Source organism: Homalodisca vitripennis, chromosome 2 (assembly GCF_021130785.1).
Source record: "Homalodisca vitripennis isolate AUS2020 chromosome 2, UT_GWSS_2.1, whole genome shotgun sequence".
NCBI classification, from domain to species: domain Eukaryota; kingdom Metazoa; phylum Arthropoda; class Insecta; order Hemiptera; family Cicadellidae; genus Homalodisca; species Homalodisca vitripennis.
This window is the reverse complement of record NC_060208.1, coordinates 17441264-17460389: the sequence shown is the minus strand read 5'-3', so window position 1 is coordinate 17460389 and position 19126 is coordinate 17441264. Positions and strand designations below refer to the sequence as shown.

Below are 19126 nucleotides of genomic sequence, written 5' to 3'. Positions count from 1 at the left end.
TACGACTTTAAAAAATCCAATATATCCGACAGGAAAAAACGTATCAAAAAGAAAATGGCGTTGCAACAGAACCGTTAACAGGAGCCGCTAGATGGCAGTCGTGGACTCGTTGCAAGAGTTCCTCGTCTGAAACAGCTTGGTACACCTTTAAAGCCACATGCATTCATTGATAGAGGTCTAAATGCTGTCAAGCCACCTGGGCTTAAGAAATTAGTTCTTCAGTGACTGATATCCTTACACTAATGAGACGTAAGGATTAAGAAGAGAATCCTGCAATCATGCTTTCATCTTATATATAGAATTCTCGTGTCACAATGTTAGTTACCTTACTCCTCCTAAACGGCTTTACCGATTTTTACCAAATTTTTATATGCATGTTCAGTAGGTCTAAGAATCGGCTACTATCTATTCTTCATACCCCTCAGTATTCAGGGTGGTCCAGCAATTAAGTTTAGAAGATCATAGTTTTCAAAGCACCGGAATATTAGAAACTGCAAATACGAGACAGTTACGTTTGTTGTATAGCCAAACACTATTTGAAGGCGTTTAGTTAAGATGTATATTTGTGTTTAAAATAAATTATCTATGGTTGAACTTAAAGCATGAATTTTAGACCACTTTGTAATAAAGTACATGTACGTGTACTTGCGTCTTTTTTAATGTTGTTGTTGTTCGCAGGACACCTCAGCCTAAAAAATAAATCTTCTATCATTCAATTTTTAAATATGAGCAGTAATTACCGTCATTAAGTAATTTTAATTATTTAACTTTGCTTGAATTTTTATGTGTCTGTATAATTAACTTGATTTTTTTTATTCAACCATAAACTATTCAAACGACTGTGCTGAAATTTGACATGGAGATTCTTAAGGTCCCTGGGATGATATGCATATTCTTATTTCTAAAATCCCTCCAGGCTACGCCCCACTGGGCTTAAAGCAGCAGCATAATCCCTCTAAAATTCTAGAGATTGCTAGGGATTGCTAAAAGTGAAAGAGCATTTCTAATGTTATCAACTGTTCTGTGTAAACATTGTTTATTATTTTACATTTGTTTACATTTATAGTGAGTGAAAATATGTTTAACGTCGTTTTAAATTTCAGCGATTATGTAAGTACTTATATATTAATTTTACAAAATATCCCAAAACATATTATGGTCAGAATTTGACACCGAAGACTCCCTTTGAAGCAGTCGGGGATGCTAGCTGAAAATTCGCTGGACTGTGACTTTGAACTAATGCACTAAATCCAGCTCTAAATGTTCTAAAATATTAACAATGTTTTTCAGTTAAAAAGAAAACAAATGCGTAGTGACATTGTTAACGTGCATTTTAATCAAATATCAAGTATTATATCTAATTAATTAAATTAGAATAGCCATAAATATAAACGTTTAACGTATTTTCTTAATCGTGGCAACAAGGCAAACTCAACATTGACGTCGGAAAAACATCACTCATACCAATAGTGGTCATACACGTGCAACGCCTACTAAATTGCGTAAAAGGAGCGGGTAACTGCTAGAAGTGTAGGTATAAGAGGCAATGTAGTACATTTACTTTGTATTTAAACACTGTTATTAAACCCAAATTATTTGTCTTTTTACAAAAGTGGGGTTATCAGAGCTGTGTATATATATATATATATATATATATATATATATATATATATATATATATATATTTATTTATTTATTTATTGGTCAGAAAAGAGACAAAATCAGCAATGAAAAACACTAATATCAAAGTAAAATACAATGACCATAAATAAACCAATTTTAAAATTTCTTGCTTGATCTTGGAAGGAAGGAAAACTCAACATTAGCGTCGGAAATATAATTCACACGAACCGGAAGTCTTCATACAGGTTTGCACCGTAGGTTGTAGAAATACATCCGTGTAGAAGTATTGCTTTTCACACAGGCAATTTATATGTGGCATGCTCTCGAGTGGGCAAACCATTCAGTTTGTTTGTGTTTGCTAAAGATTGGCTAGAATAAATTATTGTGGAATCCATTGCGATACGGGATTGATGTTGTAATTACTAATATTATCATATGTATTAATAATATGATAATTATCTATACATAATAAATTATATTAATTGAGAAAATATGAATGTTTAATATTTTATAATGTTTATATTCCGTCATCGTTTACAGTGCTACATGCTTATTCCACTCATACACCACATTCCACATACTAATAAGAATTTATATGGCAAAACAAAGTTTGCCGGGTCAGCTAGTTATCATATAAATCCATATTATAAACATCATTACAAATTACTCTTAAGTTGACCAAACAAATAGCCTTTGATTATTCATCTAAAACTGTATCTGTTAAATGGACAGGCCAAATCAGCTATTCTAAATCACTACATTCTTGTACAATATTATTTTATATATTTCTTATTCCTCAATTCAAGTGTATAATTCTTCCACCGTAATTTGAGATTCTACTATAATTCTATTTTGAGATGGGTAAACAAACCACATGGAAAAGTGTGACTGTAAAATACACAATACGCTAGTAAAAGTTTATTATTAATTATAATCAGTGTTAATCAACATGAAGTTGTTCTTTCTGTAATTGTGTGATAGCAACTTTAATGTCCGGGCAGTCTGGCGAGAGACTTTCTGCAGCTTGAAGTTCACTAAGAGCTTCACGTTTCAGACCAAGTCCAGCCAGAGCAAGGCCTCGACTGAGCAGGCATTGTGCCCTGGCCTCAACATTCTGTGGAACTGGTGGTGTAAGCAATTCCAGCGCCTATGGACATATAAGTCACAAAGCTTAGTCAAGCATTAAAGCAAAAGTCAATGCTAAACCTTTGGTTACAATGTTCTTTTTACAAATCTCACTTACGTAAGAGAGCTAAGATTTGTTTTCTGACTAATACAAACGAATTATTAAGAAAAAAATGAGTAAAATAAGAATTAATTACAAACCCGTTTCTGTATTTTGTTTCTAATGTATTTTAATGAGTAATTGTCCTCATTGCTGACTTTTTCATGAAAAGTGTAGATGGAGTTCATGAGAATGGAACATTACTGACTTTTTGTGATGTTAACATTTGTGAAAATTAACTAAGATATGAAAAAGGTTCCCGTGTAATTTTCATTCTAGCCCAAAGTTTTAATTTGACGTTATTATCCATTTATTCTATGTATGTATAATTTTAATACAGATGAGAATGTGATGTATATTAAGATATCAATGTAGTTTCTACTAGAAATTGTAGATAAAAAACTCGTATACTACATCCTTTTACATCCCCAAACAACACCCTAAAATGTCATTAGTTTTGGAATTGTGTCCAAGTAACCCCCTCTCCCTGACTCAGAACTCAGGAACTCAGAATGTGGAAGAATGTAGGAGAAACAGCTATAGTTAATTCACAAGGACAAACTGAAAGGTCAAGAAATATGAGTAACAGAAATAATTGCTCAGTTACTATTGTTAAACTTTAGATAATATAGTTTCAAAAGTATTACCTAATTAATGTTGAGAGATAGAACAAAAATCTTTACTTGCGTTTCATTTTCTCTGAGAGAATTAAACTCTAAACTTTCTAGAAAAAGATAGTAAGTAAATACCCTGTGGAGACATTCAAAGATTTGATTACAATCGTTAGTTCACAACTTACATTTGAAGAATCAGAAGCAGCTTTTCCAACATTACCGAGCGCAAGATGAGCCTTAGCACGACCAGCATATATCTCGTACAACTGGTCGTTAAGTGTCAAGGCGTGCGAGTATGCGCTCACTGCCCCCAGGTAGTTCCCAACGTCGAAAAAGCTCCTGTCACACAACATACATCTTGGTCAGGTTATGTACATTGCAACGATAATATTGCAATATTTTACTACATTGTTATGTTATAATGTTATAAATTAATACCATGACGAGGTGCTAGAAAACTGTTTCGAAGTAATTGGCAGATTTTAAAATGAAAAGCCGCATGTTATGAAACTGACAAAGACTGAGTCTTAAGAACACGTCAGGATCTAAAGAAAACTATGAACGCGATTAAAACAAAACAGTTGCGTGATATGTGCCGTGCTGCATCAGCAGCTAGATTTACAACCGTGTTTTGAATGTGTGCTTTTAAATTTGTTACCTATCATTTTAAAGATTAGGTTCTCGAAATTTTCTATGTCTTAAAATATTGTACCCCTCAAATATCTGTACATATAACACAGATATTAAACACATGTATTTAATGTTAATTGAGACCCTGATGGATCACAACTGCCATTAAATAGTAATAGACAGGAGCTGGCGCCACACTGACATTAATTTATTTTGAGGAGATGGATCATTTCAACAGGCGCCAAAACAGAATTGTTCTGACGCTAGTTAGTTGTATAGGAGAAATATATTGACTTTCAACAAACAAAACATTATGGAATCCTAATAAAAACTTATTATAGTTTTAAAAGAAAATTCCCGACTACGTTTAATGGCTGAATGGAGAAGTATGATTGGTGTAGGATTTGAAAAACAAGGCACACGAGATAAGTACATGATGTCACATTTAATTGGTATTTTCGAGTTTGGTGGACTGATGGGGCAATGCCTCATTCACAGATATGAAAAAAAAAACATTTATGGAAATCATAATTCCTTGAAAACATTTAACATTTTCAAAAAATAACATTTTTACTATTAATAGTCTATTACATTGGGACCAAATGGCAAAATGCATCTCCTTTGAAATATTTAATCGTTAAAAGAGATATTTAGTTTGTAATAGGAACAAAAAAAAATCAGTAATCTTGACGTTTACACTAGTAAGAGATCTACTAAATTTTCACTACAGCCCATTTAAGAAATCTCCATTGATTCCAGTATTTCCAAAGTATTATACTGAAAAATGAAATCTTGCATAAAAGTGAAATTGAAAATATTATGAGCACAGAAAAATACCCTCATAAATCCTGGATTCTTCAGAACTTTCTAGAAGTGTAAAAATAATGAAATACAATATCCATTATGTCAAGGGCTCTCTGTCTTCTGTAAAGCATTAACTGTATACCTTAAGAATAATAAGATCATGGTTTTGTTTAAAGATAATTTATTGGCTAATTTAATGTATAATGCTTCTTGTTTTTATAAGAAACTAAATAGCTTATAAAATTGTAAACATATTATTTATTTTTCTGTTTTTATTTCATTATTCTGCAATAATAAAAGATAAAAAATAATCCTCAAATATCAAAATATATTTATTATGTGTAAGCATTTTGTAAATGTAATTTTTGTATTGTGTCATAGTCATTTTACACACACACACACACACACACACACACACACACACACACACACACACACACACACACACACACACACACACACAGATTTTAGTAAAATACAAAAAGAATAAATGAAATGCACCTAATTTATTTTGAAGGCACCCGTGATGTATAAAGAGAACTTTAATCTTTACATATTCATATAGATCTACTATAGCTTTGTAACCTTTCCATGCCACTATCTTGTTTTTTACCAGCTTCTCATCTCCAGCTCTCTGAAATCCCTACTTTGAACGCATGATATTCATTATAGGACATACAGATACAACCTAAGAACACCCCACCCTTTGTTCACCACTTGTGCCCATATCAACGTTATTAGGAATTAGGTTTCTGTAATATCCTTTTTTGAAAGTGTCATACTTAATAATCATTTGATGATGGTTTTATTTCTTGTACAAAACATCAGATAAACAAAGATGTCTATAAGAAGTTTGTGTAGAAACTTTGTTTGTGTAGTGTTTGTATAGAAAGCTTTAAGATGATCAACGGCTGGGTCAAAGTTTCAAAAATGTGATTGCAGAGCCTATTGTCATATATTATGATGTCACATAAGTAACTGGTTATGTTATCATACTAACTGTGCTTTATCGCAGAGCCATAGAGGATCCTGTTCTTCAGGTCGAAGGTCTTCAGCTACAAATCCTGTCCTGCGCATGGCCTCCGCTCGTTTCTTCAACCACTGCCATCAAATATTCAATAGTATTTTACTCAGAATCTACTTTATATATATATATATATATATATATATATATATATATATATATATATATATATATGTGTGTGTGTGTGTATGCTAAATAGTATAATTGAGCTCTTAAGAGGATACAGTTATCAGGTGCTCGTTATCCATCTGAGACTTCTTTGTTGACACGGGGATAAAGTTTAAAACTGTGTTATACATAGTATATCATCTCAAATCCATGGACCCACTTCACAAACAGATTTTAGTGGGTTTGAGGCGAGTGCCTATTTATAACACGGTTTTGAAATTTATCCAATGTTAAAAACGGAACCTCAGCTGCACAATCGGCACCTAACTAGCATGCCCTGTTAAATGGAACGTCCTTTGTAACACAATCCATTTTTATTTTATCTATATTTAATACTAGCGTACATGCTGGTTTTTGAACTTTGTATCAATATTATTAATTTCGAATATTTTAAAAGTTATTTTCTTACCCATAAATAAATATGATAACGTATTGTAATGTTAATGTGTGATTAGTGTTGATTGGTGTTGGTCAATAGAAATTTTTATTTGAGTCCATACAAAATTATATTCTGAGAATGTTTACCAATATTCCACAAAAAAACTACTTATTTGTTGAGATGGTCATGGGAGAGACTTGGCATAGTATCTAAACAGCTTACAGAAATATATGAATCTGTAGGTTTCGTTAAACCAGGTGGGCGAGGAAAACAAGTCTTGAACATAAAAAATATTGAGCATGAAAATCTCGATGAAAATGATGCTCTGATAATTCTCTATGGATCAAATGATGTAGCTATAAATGAAGCTGATGGCATCATTGAAAGTATATCAGCAACCCTTAATGATGTTAAAGAAACAAGTACCATTATAATCAATCTTCCAAATAAATATTATCTACCGGATTGGTTGTCTATTAATCGTGAAGTGAAGAAAACCAAACAATGTCTACAAGAACTCAGTGAGACATATAAAAATGTCACCATGGTAGAGGCAAACAAAAGCTGAGAGACTTCAACACACACGTCAGGGTCTTCATTTTAACTTTAGAGGAAAGAAATAGCTAGCAGAAATGATACCAGAGGCATTGGCCACCAAGGGGAAGTCAGGACGCCCAGCTAGCATACAGAATGAGCAAACCCCTCCACCAGGCACGATGTCGTTTTCGGAAAACTCCTCTCCTCAAATACCAAATCAACGCCCATAAAACTTGCAAATACATGCAACATAGGTTAAAAGTTGTGAATAAAACACTGATCACGGCCAATCAAAATTGATGAATGTAACCACATGTGCACATTGGTGCAGTTAGTTAATATACTATTACGGTTTTGAAATTAAGAAACAAAATATAAAATTTAATAGCACATAAAAATACGATAATTTTAATTTGGAAAACAAAAACTCTCTAAAAGACCGCTTGAATAATACTGATTAAACTATTTGGGATGTAGACCTACTAAACCTCTCCAATCATACAAAAATGCAAATAACTTAAAACTTCACTTTTAAGTAAAATACAATTTTAGACTGTGGATTATTAATTTTTACGAAATTCAGAATCTCAATTTAATTTAAAAATTATGTTTAAAGAGCATTTTCATTTTAAATTTCAGATATAATTTAAAATAAATTACATATTCAAATATATTTTGTGTTTGTTCTAACACAACATAAGTTTAAAGGTTCTAGTTAGAAATGTAGTTTTAAACCAATTAACATTTAAACAAGAAATAAACTGAAGAACAATTGAATAATGATATGAATAATGATAATGAATAATGATGAATAATGATATTTATTCCGTAAGTACATACAAATTAGAAATACATTTTCGTCTCGGAATTCCACTAACCATCATTATCCAGTATCGATGGTTAGGCAACAAAAATTAAAAACTAATTATTCAGTCTACCTCAAGTTGACACATAATATCTTCGGGCTTGTGCACATAGATAAATATAATAAATAATGTAAATAACTGTTGTATAATAAATAATGTAAATAAATGCTCTATAATAAATAATGTAAATAAATGTTCTATAATAAATAATGTAAATAAATGTTGTATAATGAATAAATTAATTAATTGAATATAGTTAACAACACATATATAAAATCAACAAATCTAAATAACAATAACAAAACTTAACAAATTATACAACAAAACTTTAACCAGTTAACAATTTATTTATATTAAAACATGTAAACTGTAACTCTCTATGACAAACAATGTAAATAAATGTTCTATAATAAATAATGTAAATAAATGTTGTATAATAAACAAATATATTAATTGAATATAGTTAACAACACAGAAATATCAACAAATCCAAATAACAATAACAAAACTTAACAAAATATATAACAAATCTTTAACCAGTTATTACTCAAAACGCTATGTATTCTTACACATTGACTTCTTTGAGATAGATAACTCTTAAACCACATAAAAGCACTCCCCTAATACCACAATTATAAATCTTATTCAGTAGTAAATTGTGATCCACAGTGTCAAAAGCTTTTTTTTTATATCAATGAACAGCCCACTTACCCTTTTACCGGTATTAATATTATTAGTAACTTGCTCCATAAAATTTAACAGAGCATTTTCCGTACTAATACCAGTATGAAAACCAAACTGATTTTTTGAGTTCAATTGTTAGAACTCAGCTGGGTTGTTTATTTTAAACATTTCAAATAGAATAATCTCTTGACAGGAATTGTCAACGAATTTTCTAAGAAACAAATACTGTATACTTTTTAACAAAACATTACGGTTTTTTTTTGTTATATTTAGTTAGAATAAAAATGGGATTGTATAAATGTTACAGAAGTAAATGTTTTGTTTATAAATATATAAAATACAGTAATTCGTGTGTGTTACCTCTTGCTCCTCGGTGATCATGGACTCTCTACAAGGCGTGGGGAACCATCGCGGCGTGAACGTTACTGGAATTTGAACACTTTGCCGTGGCGCTGGAATTAGGCTTTTCATCACCTTATCCTCTTTTTTATCCAGTTGAAATATCTCCTTGCCAATTTTTTCTGGAACACAAGTCGTCATAATGAACATAAAATCATTTGACAATTTATTCAAATTTTAATAATCTATGGTCAATTAGGTTTCTAGTACTGGCTATTTAGGTAGCTGTAATTATGTTTTGCAGTACCTACTAAACAATCATTACAGATTCTATATCAAGATTGTATCTTTCAGTCCTTGACGGAAGGAACATCTTTCTATGGGAAAACACTCAGAGAAAAGGAAAGGAAACTATAGATCCAGCCTTGGGAATCACAGCTCTAGTAAAAGATTCTACTTTGTACTAGTGTATTTATTATATTTTAAAAAAGTGAAGTAAATTAACACATTACTGAACGAATTAGGTGATTATTTAAAAAAAATTTCTGACAGAGAATGTAACATACTATAGGGAATAAAGGACTAACTTGCAGTTGAATGTTCGTTTTCATCAGTAATTTCCGTAATTCTGACCGAGGACTGTGGTCGGCTCCAACCCAATTGAATGAGTGCCGCTTCCTTCTCTTGCTGCTTGTTGCGCTCAATCTGTTGATGCTCATGAGTGTTTAAGCTAATCTGCTCTTTCACTGCAGCTCTCTGCCGCTCGCTTTTCTTCGCTAGAACATAATATTTAATGAAATGTATGAATTATTTCGATCTGTTGTTGTAAAAAGAATAAAATAATCAATGTACATTCCTTCACAGTTTCATGGTTATGGAGTTTGTTACATATAATTACATCAAAATAATTATACTTGTCATTGAAAGAATGTTTTTCCACTTAATTTTTACACTTATACCAGATAGCACCTGTCATAACTGATTACACAATTCACATTTTTTGGTCCCTTGTATTCAATTCGACAATATGTATTCCCAGTAATAAAAATTTAAAACTATTACTGCAATTACTTACTTTAAGCAAAGTTAAGTTCCATTTTGCATGTTGTTTTTTTTAAAACAGAGAGACATTTAAAGAAGCTAATCATATGTATTTAAGAAGATCTCCCATGAAAGTAAAACCACCATAAAACATTCCTGTGATAAATGTGCCTTTCCCAACCAGCCACAATGTGCTTTGTGAGTGCTTTCCATGGACCTCCCATGTTTACAAAAGAAGGTGTGATATCTCTTGTATGTTAATTTACCTAGCAAGTTATTGATTTGGAAAGTTGTAGTGGAAAGTCACTCGCATTAATTCCATAAATGTGACACTGGAATAAATACTTGCCTGACTTATCTTTCCGACAGATTTCGGCTCTTGCCAGAGCCTCCTCTATAGCGCGTGTCTTAACTTGCAGGGCCTCCTGACGACTGATATCTGCAGCTAGGCTCGGCCAGTTTGTCTCCAACTTCTTCACTAGTTGGAATACGGCCTCTTCGTCAGTTACCGTGCAGCTACACTCAGACTCCTCCACCGGCTGCCACAGACACACTTCAAACAGGAATGGAGGCGAGTGGATCTGGAATTTGTACAAAAAAGATTAAACAGTGGTAATTTTGAGCAACCAAGTACTTCATAATACTGAGTCTTTTCTCACTTAAAGAAGTGTTAAACTCTTAAACCACTGACAGCTTATCACATATTTTGTATGAAAACTTAGAATATAATGGTGTTATGAAAATTAATTGCAACTTTTCAAATCATATCATACTTGTAGAACTCAGGGTGTATAATTTAATTGTTTATAATATAATTTTAATGGCCTTAACAACAGAATCATCCATTGATTTTTCTTATTTATAGTGTAAGTTAATGACAGATAGTAATGAAATATCCAAATTTATTTTATACACTGATGACGCAAGTTTCACAAGCTTTCGCAAAATATCAAACACAAAAATAATACTTAAAACAAAAAATACTTGTTTAAAAAAATATTACTTAACAAACTCATGATTTGAGCAGATTTAATAGTTAAAAAATATACAACCAAAGCAATATTTTAAAACCAACAATTGGGATATTAGTATTCAATGTTTTCTACCTGCTTAGTATACTTACTGGACGTGTTACTCAAAATGTACTGGCACAGTTTTATTATGCGTTTTGTTATTCTGTATTATATTATAAAGGGTGGAACAAATGCAGCAGAGAAGATGTTATTATGGCAATAAAGGTAATTCGTATATTTTTTCACTATACCTTGAAAATGAAAAATCTAGCAAAACTATGTACCTAAAATAAGGGAGGAAATGGTTTATAGTTTAGCAATATAGATAACTTATTTTGCAAAACATTTGCCACACAAGATAAGAAAAGTAAAACAAATGTAAATTTTACACACCGGTTGTCATTCACCCACACTGTATAGCCTACTTACTGCCTGTAAGATTGATTAATGTGTAGGTTTCGTGTTTGTAAGCAATTGCGCATATGTGCATTGATTTAAAATATTAAGCGCTTTTATATACAAAACTGAATGTCAATAGACAAATGAATTGCGGATTTTCATTGTAAGAAGACGAATATAAAACTAATAAACCTATAGTGCTAGGAAATTATTCAAAATTCTTGATTATATTGTTGTGAGTATATACTCTGTATCACTGTGATAGTTAATAATATGAAGTTATATGTTAAATACTACACTGCACATATACACACTAAGATAACTTATATTTTATGGGTAAAACCTACTAAAACCAATATACAACATTTCATCCGTAGACTGCCTGATTGATTGCGTTATTTCCCATAACTTCACACAAAGTAACAGAAATACACCTAAAATATTTTTCTAGACAATTTATCCCCACATGGGCATCAGCCTGTCTGTGGGGGAAAGAGTTCATCAGTCTCCACTAAGTAATTACACTCAACAATCTTAAATTACAAGAAGGAAATGAATTAACATTGTTAACAATATTTTAAATAACAAATGAATTAATACCTAAAAACTAAACCTACAATAGATAATGTATGAGAGTAGAGCCTGAAATACCTGTATCCATTTAGTCAATAAATAAATTGGATATTTCAAATTAGAAAGGAATATAGCTTATAAATGTAAACTATGAAACACAACAAATTAAAAAAAAATAATATCAATAAATAACATACAAGTATTACTGTTTTGTTTGTCGATTAACAGATTGGCATACATAAAAAAGACAGAGATACAAAAGAATGTGTCTGAAATAAATAGAATTTATTTCAGAATTGTCTGAAATAAATGTGATGTGTTTAAAAATGTTTAGCTAATTAAAGCAAAATAAATTTAAATTCCACTGTCTAAAACTTATTACTAACAATTGGGTAATTTTCAATCAATCAACATTCTTCATTACATGAACATAATATGCAGAAATAGTGTCATGAACAAACGCCATTTTAAATACTGTGATAACTTGACACACTGACCTTAGCCAATTATTGATGTTACAGGATTTGAATTAAAATGAAACATGTTTTGACAACTGACAACTGAAATTTTACCTCTTCTTAAGAATCAGATATAAAATTTGACATCGTAAGGTTAGGCATGCAATAAAATAAGCAATTCAAACAAATGGTTATAAACACACCAAAATCATGACAATTGAATGCCAAAGCAATTTTGAAAATCGCATAAAATATATTTTGTTGCGTAAATTAAAGGTATATTCCTAATAATCTTACTCTTCAGTATCATTTTGACAAACACATAATAGCTACTCACTTTTATATAATGATCAGACGTAAAAATGTCAATATTCTTTACACAAACACCTTTCAAAGGGACCCGAATGATAACCAGCTTCTCCGTTTGCCTCCAGTTGTAATCTTTAATTAGAATCGGCATTATTTATGTAACTTCTTATGTATGTAGTCTAGAATCAGAAGAAAGTATAGAGTTCTGTCTAAATGACAAGTTAGTAAAGTTTAAATCTTTTGTTCAATGTGGACTATACAAAAAACAGCTTAGTTTATTCTGCTAGAGATGGTTACCATGGTAACAAATGTTTTCAATTTGCAGTTGCAAGAAGGGAAAAGGAAAAATCTTACACTGAACATATTAGAAACTATAACAAATACCTATATCATACAGCAAAGTTTGTAAAGACAACGTTAATGCCAATTCATATTTTGTTATTTTGTTAAGTTGCCTGATAATGGAATCATTGATTCCAAAAGGCCTCGCAAAAATAAAACTAATATTGGAAAATGTATATCAATTTACCAGTTATATTAAATTATGTACCTACTTTAAAATGTTTATTAGTAATTCCGCATAAATTATGTAATTAACAAGCTAATATTTGTAAGCTACATAAATAAGAGCTAGTTCAGTATTAATTAAAAACTGAGTAATATTAGTATAAAGGAAATGAATAACTCGAGATGATTAAATAACCAATAGTAACATTATTTATTCCTTCAGCGGATGGAGACTAAAAATAATAATTTACCGACAAACCTGAGTATTTAGAATGAAATATTAAGTCATGAATGAAAAACTCTATATCAAGTGAAGAGAAAACCGGTAGCAACGAATAAATTATACGCAGTGGTGATGTGGTACAACTGGTATACGTACAGAGTATTATAATCATCCAATGATGACACTGGTAAGGTAATGATACTCATGTCCTTAAGATTTATCATCAAATTTACTTATTGTTTGTTGTATATAAACAGATTGTAAATAAATTAAAGTAAAAAAAAAAAAAAAAAAAAAAAAAAAAAAAAAAAAAAAAAAAAAAAAAAAAAGGATAGTAAACAAGAACAATCATATGTTTCAGTTTCAGTCTTAGTGACAGATAGTGGTAAAAGCGGTATTTCCTCAACTTGACTATTAATTTTTTATAAACTATACCATTGAGAACTGGAAAAAAGGTTAGTTTTAACTTGAGTAACGCTATTAAAGACATTTGATGAATTTTATTTAAAAAAGCAAGTTGTGTAAATAATACTTTACGTTATCGAACAAAAATGTAAATGTTAAACTTAACCTCAAACAATAACATTACTTATATATTATATGGTTTTAACCATTGTAGTGGTGCCCAAATTAACTATATTGGAATAGGCCTCTTTAGATCTGTTTCTTTCGGTTTTAATGATTTTTTTTAACCACACTGTAAGTTAATAAATGGATATATTGTGCAATATGAATTGTATAACCTCAAAATATAACAGGTTTTCCATAATGGCTTTCATAAAAGGCGACAAAACATTTCTTAATCCTGGTAAGTTATTGAGTTATACTATGTAAGTGAGTTTTTGACGAATATGTTTTGTAAACCTAAACCAATCTGGAAGACATCACTACTGAGAAATTTATAGCGCTGACAATATAATCAAAGCCACGAAAAATTCATAGTTTACTGGGGTAGGGTCCAATAACCGGACCCGGTTTTTTATATCGAAATTGGCAAACGATATTACTTAATCATAACCATTGATATAATCAATCGATACTGATTAATTGTTTTTAACAATTAACTTAAATAATCTATATGAACAGCTGTAAACACTTTCAAATAATACAATTAAGGTAATACTTTAAATTTCACATAAGTAACATTGTGTATTAAAAAATGGCTGTCAATCTTAGGAAGCTTCACGAAATTGCTTTAAAAGACGATAAAACATGTTTTTTATGGCTTCAGAATGTTGGGTTAGTACCTAAGAATCCATTATGTGATATTTGTGGAAAGGTAACAAATGTAACTGTCAGAGGAGCTAACATGGTCGTCTTCAGATGCAAAAAAGAAGGTAATGGTAAAGGTTATTTGTTACATCATTAAATTCACATTTTTACTTTAAAACATATGATTGTTATTACTTTTATATCGATTGATAGTCTATGATTCGATATGCGAATATTAGGTATCGATGATTATATTCTTCGATATAAAAAACCCGGTCCGCTTATTGGACCCTACCCGTTTACTGAAAAACATGTTTTATACTAATTTTATAACGAAATTTCGTCTCAGTCTAAAGACCTTTTTACACTTAACCTCAAAGCAATCCTTCTGTTTTGCTATATTTACCTACTTATTTCTTAACCACAAAATTAATCTAATAATGTTGTGTATGTATTTTGCAGGATGCCATACAATATTTATGTCATCAATGAAGGCTACTCTCGCATGGTCAACAAATCCACAATGGCTGCCAATTGTACCAGCACCCTGATCAAGGGACCAAATAATATCATTGTCGACACAATGACCCCTTGGGATAAAGATATCATCATAAATGGTTAGCTAAATAATTACCATTGTACCCAAAATCCCAAACTTTATTTTAACTGATGTTTGTACAACACAAATATCAAATTACAATAGATAAAAAAGTATTTCCACTTATAAACTCACTAAAAACTTTATTTTATTATTTTTTTTTTCATACAAACATTTTGTTACTTATGTATACTATAAAAAATAAATCTACAATTTTTCTGCAAATTTAGTAGAATGTTTAACTATTAAAGTTATTGCTAGTCCTCTTTACGTTAGGATCAAGATGGATCAGATGAAATTTGTTAAATCTTTTGCCTTTGCAGTATTTAAAGAGTAAACAAAACTTAAAATTGGCTAAAATGTGTGATAGCACAGAGCAGTTGGCCATCAGTTCTTGGTTAACGTTTAAGTTTACAACAATTTGTAGCTCTTTGCTTAAAGTTTCTTTGATGATGGAAAGGATAATGGGATTTCGGACATTTGCCATCGTTATATGTTACAAAGTTGTATAACACTATATAAATATATGTTATACATTTTGTAACATATAACGTTGGTAAATGACCGAAACCCTTTTTATCCCTTCAACAATTTGCAGGCTTGAAGAAACACAATGTAAGTTGTGAAGACATAAGTCATGTGATTTGTACTCATGGACACTCTGACCATATCGGCAACAACAATTTGTTTGTCAACGCGAAGGAACACATTGTTGGGTTCAGCATCAGCTACAAGGACCAGTACAAGCTGCATCCGTTTGAGTCCGGTGAGTCATATTTTTTGTTTTTAAAATACATCTTTGTGTTCTGATCAACATAATAAAAAATATTTTCATCCCTGGGTTCCATTTATACTCATCCTCAAGTATATAAAAATACATTAATACACAATTTGTATGTTGAATACATAAATATTGTTTATATGACTTAAAAAGTATTTGTATTGTAACAAATACTATGATGTCTGCACAGCTGTTGTAGCTGTCACCTGACACAAGAACAAAAAAGGAAACCTAAAAACAACAGAAAATCTAATAAAGCCCAATATTATGAGAAGTTTGATTTTTATCCCTGTAACTATGTGAATAAAATAGCTATAAAGCAGACAAAATCATATCTCTTTACATAATAAAATTTATAATGATAACAAAACAGTAAAACTATTAGGTATACATCTTGATAGTAAATTAAATTAACATTGTTACACTCAACAGTTATCTACAAAAATATCTAGAGTAATATTTCTCTAGTGTAAATTTGCAAACAATGTGACTTTTTACTTGTTAATAACAACTTACTTTGCATTTTTCATTTACATTTAAGGTGTGGGATCACTCCATGTGGTAATAGTACAGATTCAAAGAAAGTCTTTGTGAAATAAACCCATATTCAAAGAGTAAAACGTGTTCTGTCTTTCTCTTATTTGAATCAATATATTTCAGGGTTCTATTTCAGGAGAAGAGTACAAGATCGATGAAGACATCACCATTCTCCCAACGCCAGGACACACATCTGACGACATAACCGTTCTTGTTAGAACCTCACACTATGGCATTGTCGCTGTAGCAGGTAAATCTTCGCCAACAATGTTTAGTCTTTGTTATAGTGAAAAGTTTACTGATGTCACTTAAATCATAGGAATTCTGTTTTAGGAGCTAATTGAAAATTTGTACTGTCAAGGTTTGGGGTACATCTAAAACTCTTTAAAATATTCATGAATTTTAAATATTTAATTTTATTAGTATGCAAATTGGTGCAAAATATACTGATACAAAATTAAAATATTCAATTGAAATCGGAAAGATTCACAAACATCAAGTTCAGAATAGGTCAATAAGATAGCAACAGAAAATATATAGTCATTTCTACGATAAATGAATAATAATGGCTGGTTTTGGCAGTTCTTTATTCCCTTGTCTGTTGTCACAACTATTTGCATGGTCCACGAACTCATTGATTTATTAATAAGCCAACAACACAGTTCTTTTCTTCTATTCTCTTGAAATGGACAGGTAGCACATTATACAGCCTTGCCCACAGTTTACAATGGCTTTTTGAGAAATAGAGTGGTTCTGGCACAGGTAGGTTGAAGCCTTGATTATAGATCCACTCTATTTGGGATCTATAATCAAGGGTTGAAGTCAAGCCCATTTCTTATTGTTCGGCCATGTTGGCTGTTGCAAGTCAAGTTCAAGCTATTAGCATGCATTATGATTGCTAGTATGTAAAAAAATGTGATGTTGAGTACATTGTGATTTTTGCACGCTTTCCCGTGGTTCAATATCAGCAATTTGTCTTAATGCCCGTTTTTGTTGAATCATTACTCGCTAGAGGTTGGTATTTGAGGATGCTCCCCAAAGTATAATATTTCATATCGGACTCTGCTTTCAAATAGTGTGTGATAAGCTGTTCTGGTGGCTTCAGGAGTAGTTATGTATTTTATTCTTCTTGGGGTAAACAACCAGTGGGGAGCTGATGACAAATTATCGATGTGAACACTCCAAGAGAGATATCATCTAGTATAAGTCCAAGGGGTTTTGTATTTTGAGAAATTTCAAAGTCTTATAGGATTGCCATTTTGTCCTTGTTTTCTCCAAATATAATGTGTTGAGTTTTAGTTTGATTAAGAACTAAGTAATTTTCAATGCAATATTGATTAGCTATATTCCATTGATTGTTTGCTGTACTGTTACTACCTGTTTCTGCTGACTTAAGTAACTTTTGAACCACTGCAGTGCCATGTGCTTGATACCCAAGAAAGTGAACATATATTAGCAAGCACTAAGCGATGGTCTAAGACAAGTAATCAAATGCCTTACTTAGGTTTAGAAAAGTACTGATGTCATTTTTCCTGCCTTTGATGTTGTTAATTATGTGTTCTACTAGATCAATAAGGGCTGTTGTGGTGGTTCGTCCTGCTAGAAAACCATGTTGCCTTTTTGTAAAAAGATTGTTATTTATTAAGTGGTTTAGAAGCCTTTTCAGTAAAGTTTTATCAAATTTTTTTGAAAATGTTGGCATGATATAGGTCTGAAATTTTGTATTTCATGTTTGTTGCCTATTTATTGATGTTTTCATTTTTGAAGGGAAGACCCCTGAGTCAAGGATTTGTTGGTTAAGTTACTTACCAGAAGGCTAAGAGGAACTGTTTCTTTGTTAAAAGATAGTATTAATGACACTTTATCTACTCCAGCTGTAGAAGAAGATTTTAGGGATTGAATAATTTTGAGTACCTTGTGCGAATTTGTCAAATGAAAAGTAGTGGGTAGGCAGTAAGTTTTGTCAGCTATGTTGCATTAATTTTTGTGTTTGGAGAATAGTTATTTTTTAGGCAGACAATATGAGATATTCATTACAATGTCTTACTATGTAGTCAGTATAGTCTGAATATCCTATATTCAAGGTCTTGCAAGAGATTGAAATGTGTCTTTGTTATCAGGTGATCTGTTTGAACGGGAGGAAGACTTAAATGACCCGAGTCTTTGGCGAGAAACAGCAGGCAGTCAGTTTCCAGACAAACAAGAGGCCAACCGTAACAAGATCCTTGCTTTAGTGGATTATATAGTTCCTGGCCACGGCCCCATGTTCAAGGTCTCGCAAGAGATTAAAGACCAGTTGAAATCCAGTTGACTAATTTATCATTTCAATAAAATAAAATGTTAAATGATTTATGGATTATTACATTATAAACCTGTACAAATACAAATAAAACAAACAGTTGTTACAGAAAAGGACAAAACATTTTAAAATCATGTGGAAATTGGAAAATAATACAAAGACAAAGTTAAGAGGGCCAAGTTATGGGTCGTTGAAAAGAGTCCAGATAAAGTAAAATGAGAGGTCTGATGGTTATAAAGATTATTTTCAGTTAGTAGTGACTTTGTGTTTCAACAATATTGAA

General features: G+C 31.2%; 2 protein-coding genes across 3 annotated transcripts; one reads left to right on the top strand and one right to left on the bottom strand.

Annotated features, from left to right (window-relative positions):
* Positions 1-2452: 2452 nt before the first annotated feature.
* LOC124356213 (dynein axonemal assembly factor 4-like) lies at positions 2453-13089 on the bottom strand. Its single transcript, XM_046807399.1, has 7 exons — positions 12715-13089; positions 10284-10515; positions 9481-9669; positions 8915-9075; positions 5897-5997; positions 3648-3801; positions 2453-2770 (listed from the first exon to the last, which is right to left on the bottom strand). Exons 1-7 carry the CDS (start codon positions 12835-12837, stop codon positions 2564-2566), a joined length of 1167 nt encoding a protein of 388 aa, XP_046663355.1. The 5' UTR covers positions 12838-13089; the 3' UTR covers positions 2453-2563.
* Positions 13090-13746: 657 nt separating this feature from the next.
* LOC124353602 (metallo-beta-lactamase domain-containing protein 1) lies at positions 13747-18892 on the top strand. 2 transcript variants are annotated; one of them, XM_046803516.1, is made up of 5 exons: positions 13747-13871; positions 15091-15245; positions 15825-15992; positions 16681-16794; positions 18665-18892. In XM_046803516.1, the coding sequence occupies exons 2-5, from the start codon at positions 15092-15094 to the stop codon at positions 18853-18855; spliced, it is 627 nt and encodes a 208-aa protein (XP_046659472.1). In that variant the 5' UTR covers positions 13747-13871; position 15091; the 3' UTR covers positions 18856-18892. The 2 variants fall into 2 exon arrangements, with proteins under 2 accessions (XP_046659472.1, XP_046659473.1); XM_046803517.1 differs by having other exon boundaries at positions 13751-13868; positions 15089-15245.
* The last annotated feature ends 234 nt before the right edge of the window (positions 18893-19126 follow it).

Bases quoted from the DNA above. Each gene is read 5' to 3' on its own strand.
- LOC124356213 (XM_046807399.1), bottom strand. From the start codon at position 12,837: ATGCCGATTCTAATTAAAGATTACAACTGGAGGCAAACGGAGAAGCTG. The intron at 3,802-5,896 runs GTTAGTATGATA...GTTGTGTGACAG, and splicing joins TGGCTCTGCGATAAAGCACA to GAGCTTTTTCGACGTTGGGA. The intron at 2,771-3,647 runs GTAAGTTGTGAA...ATATGTCCATAG, and splicing joins CTGCTTCTGATTCTTCAAAT to GCGCTGGAATTGCTTACACC.
- LOC124353602 (XM_046803516.1), top strand. From the start codon at position 15,092: ATGCCATACAATATTTATGTCATCAATGAAGGCTACTCTCGCATGGTC. The intron at 15,246-15,824 runs GTTAGCTAAATA...AACAATTTGCAG, and splicing joins TAAAGATATCATCATAAATG to GCTTGAAGAAACACAATGTA. The intron at 15,993-16,680 runs GTGAGTCATATT...GTTCTATTTCAG, and splicing joins GCTGCATCCGTTTGAGTCCG to GAGAAGAGTACAAGATCGAT.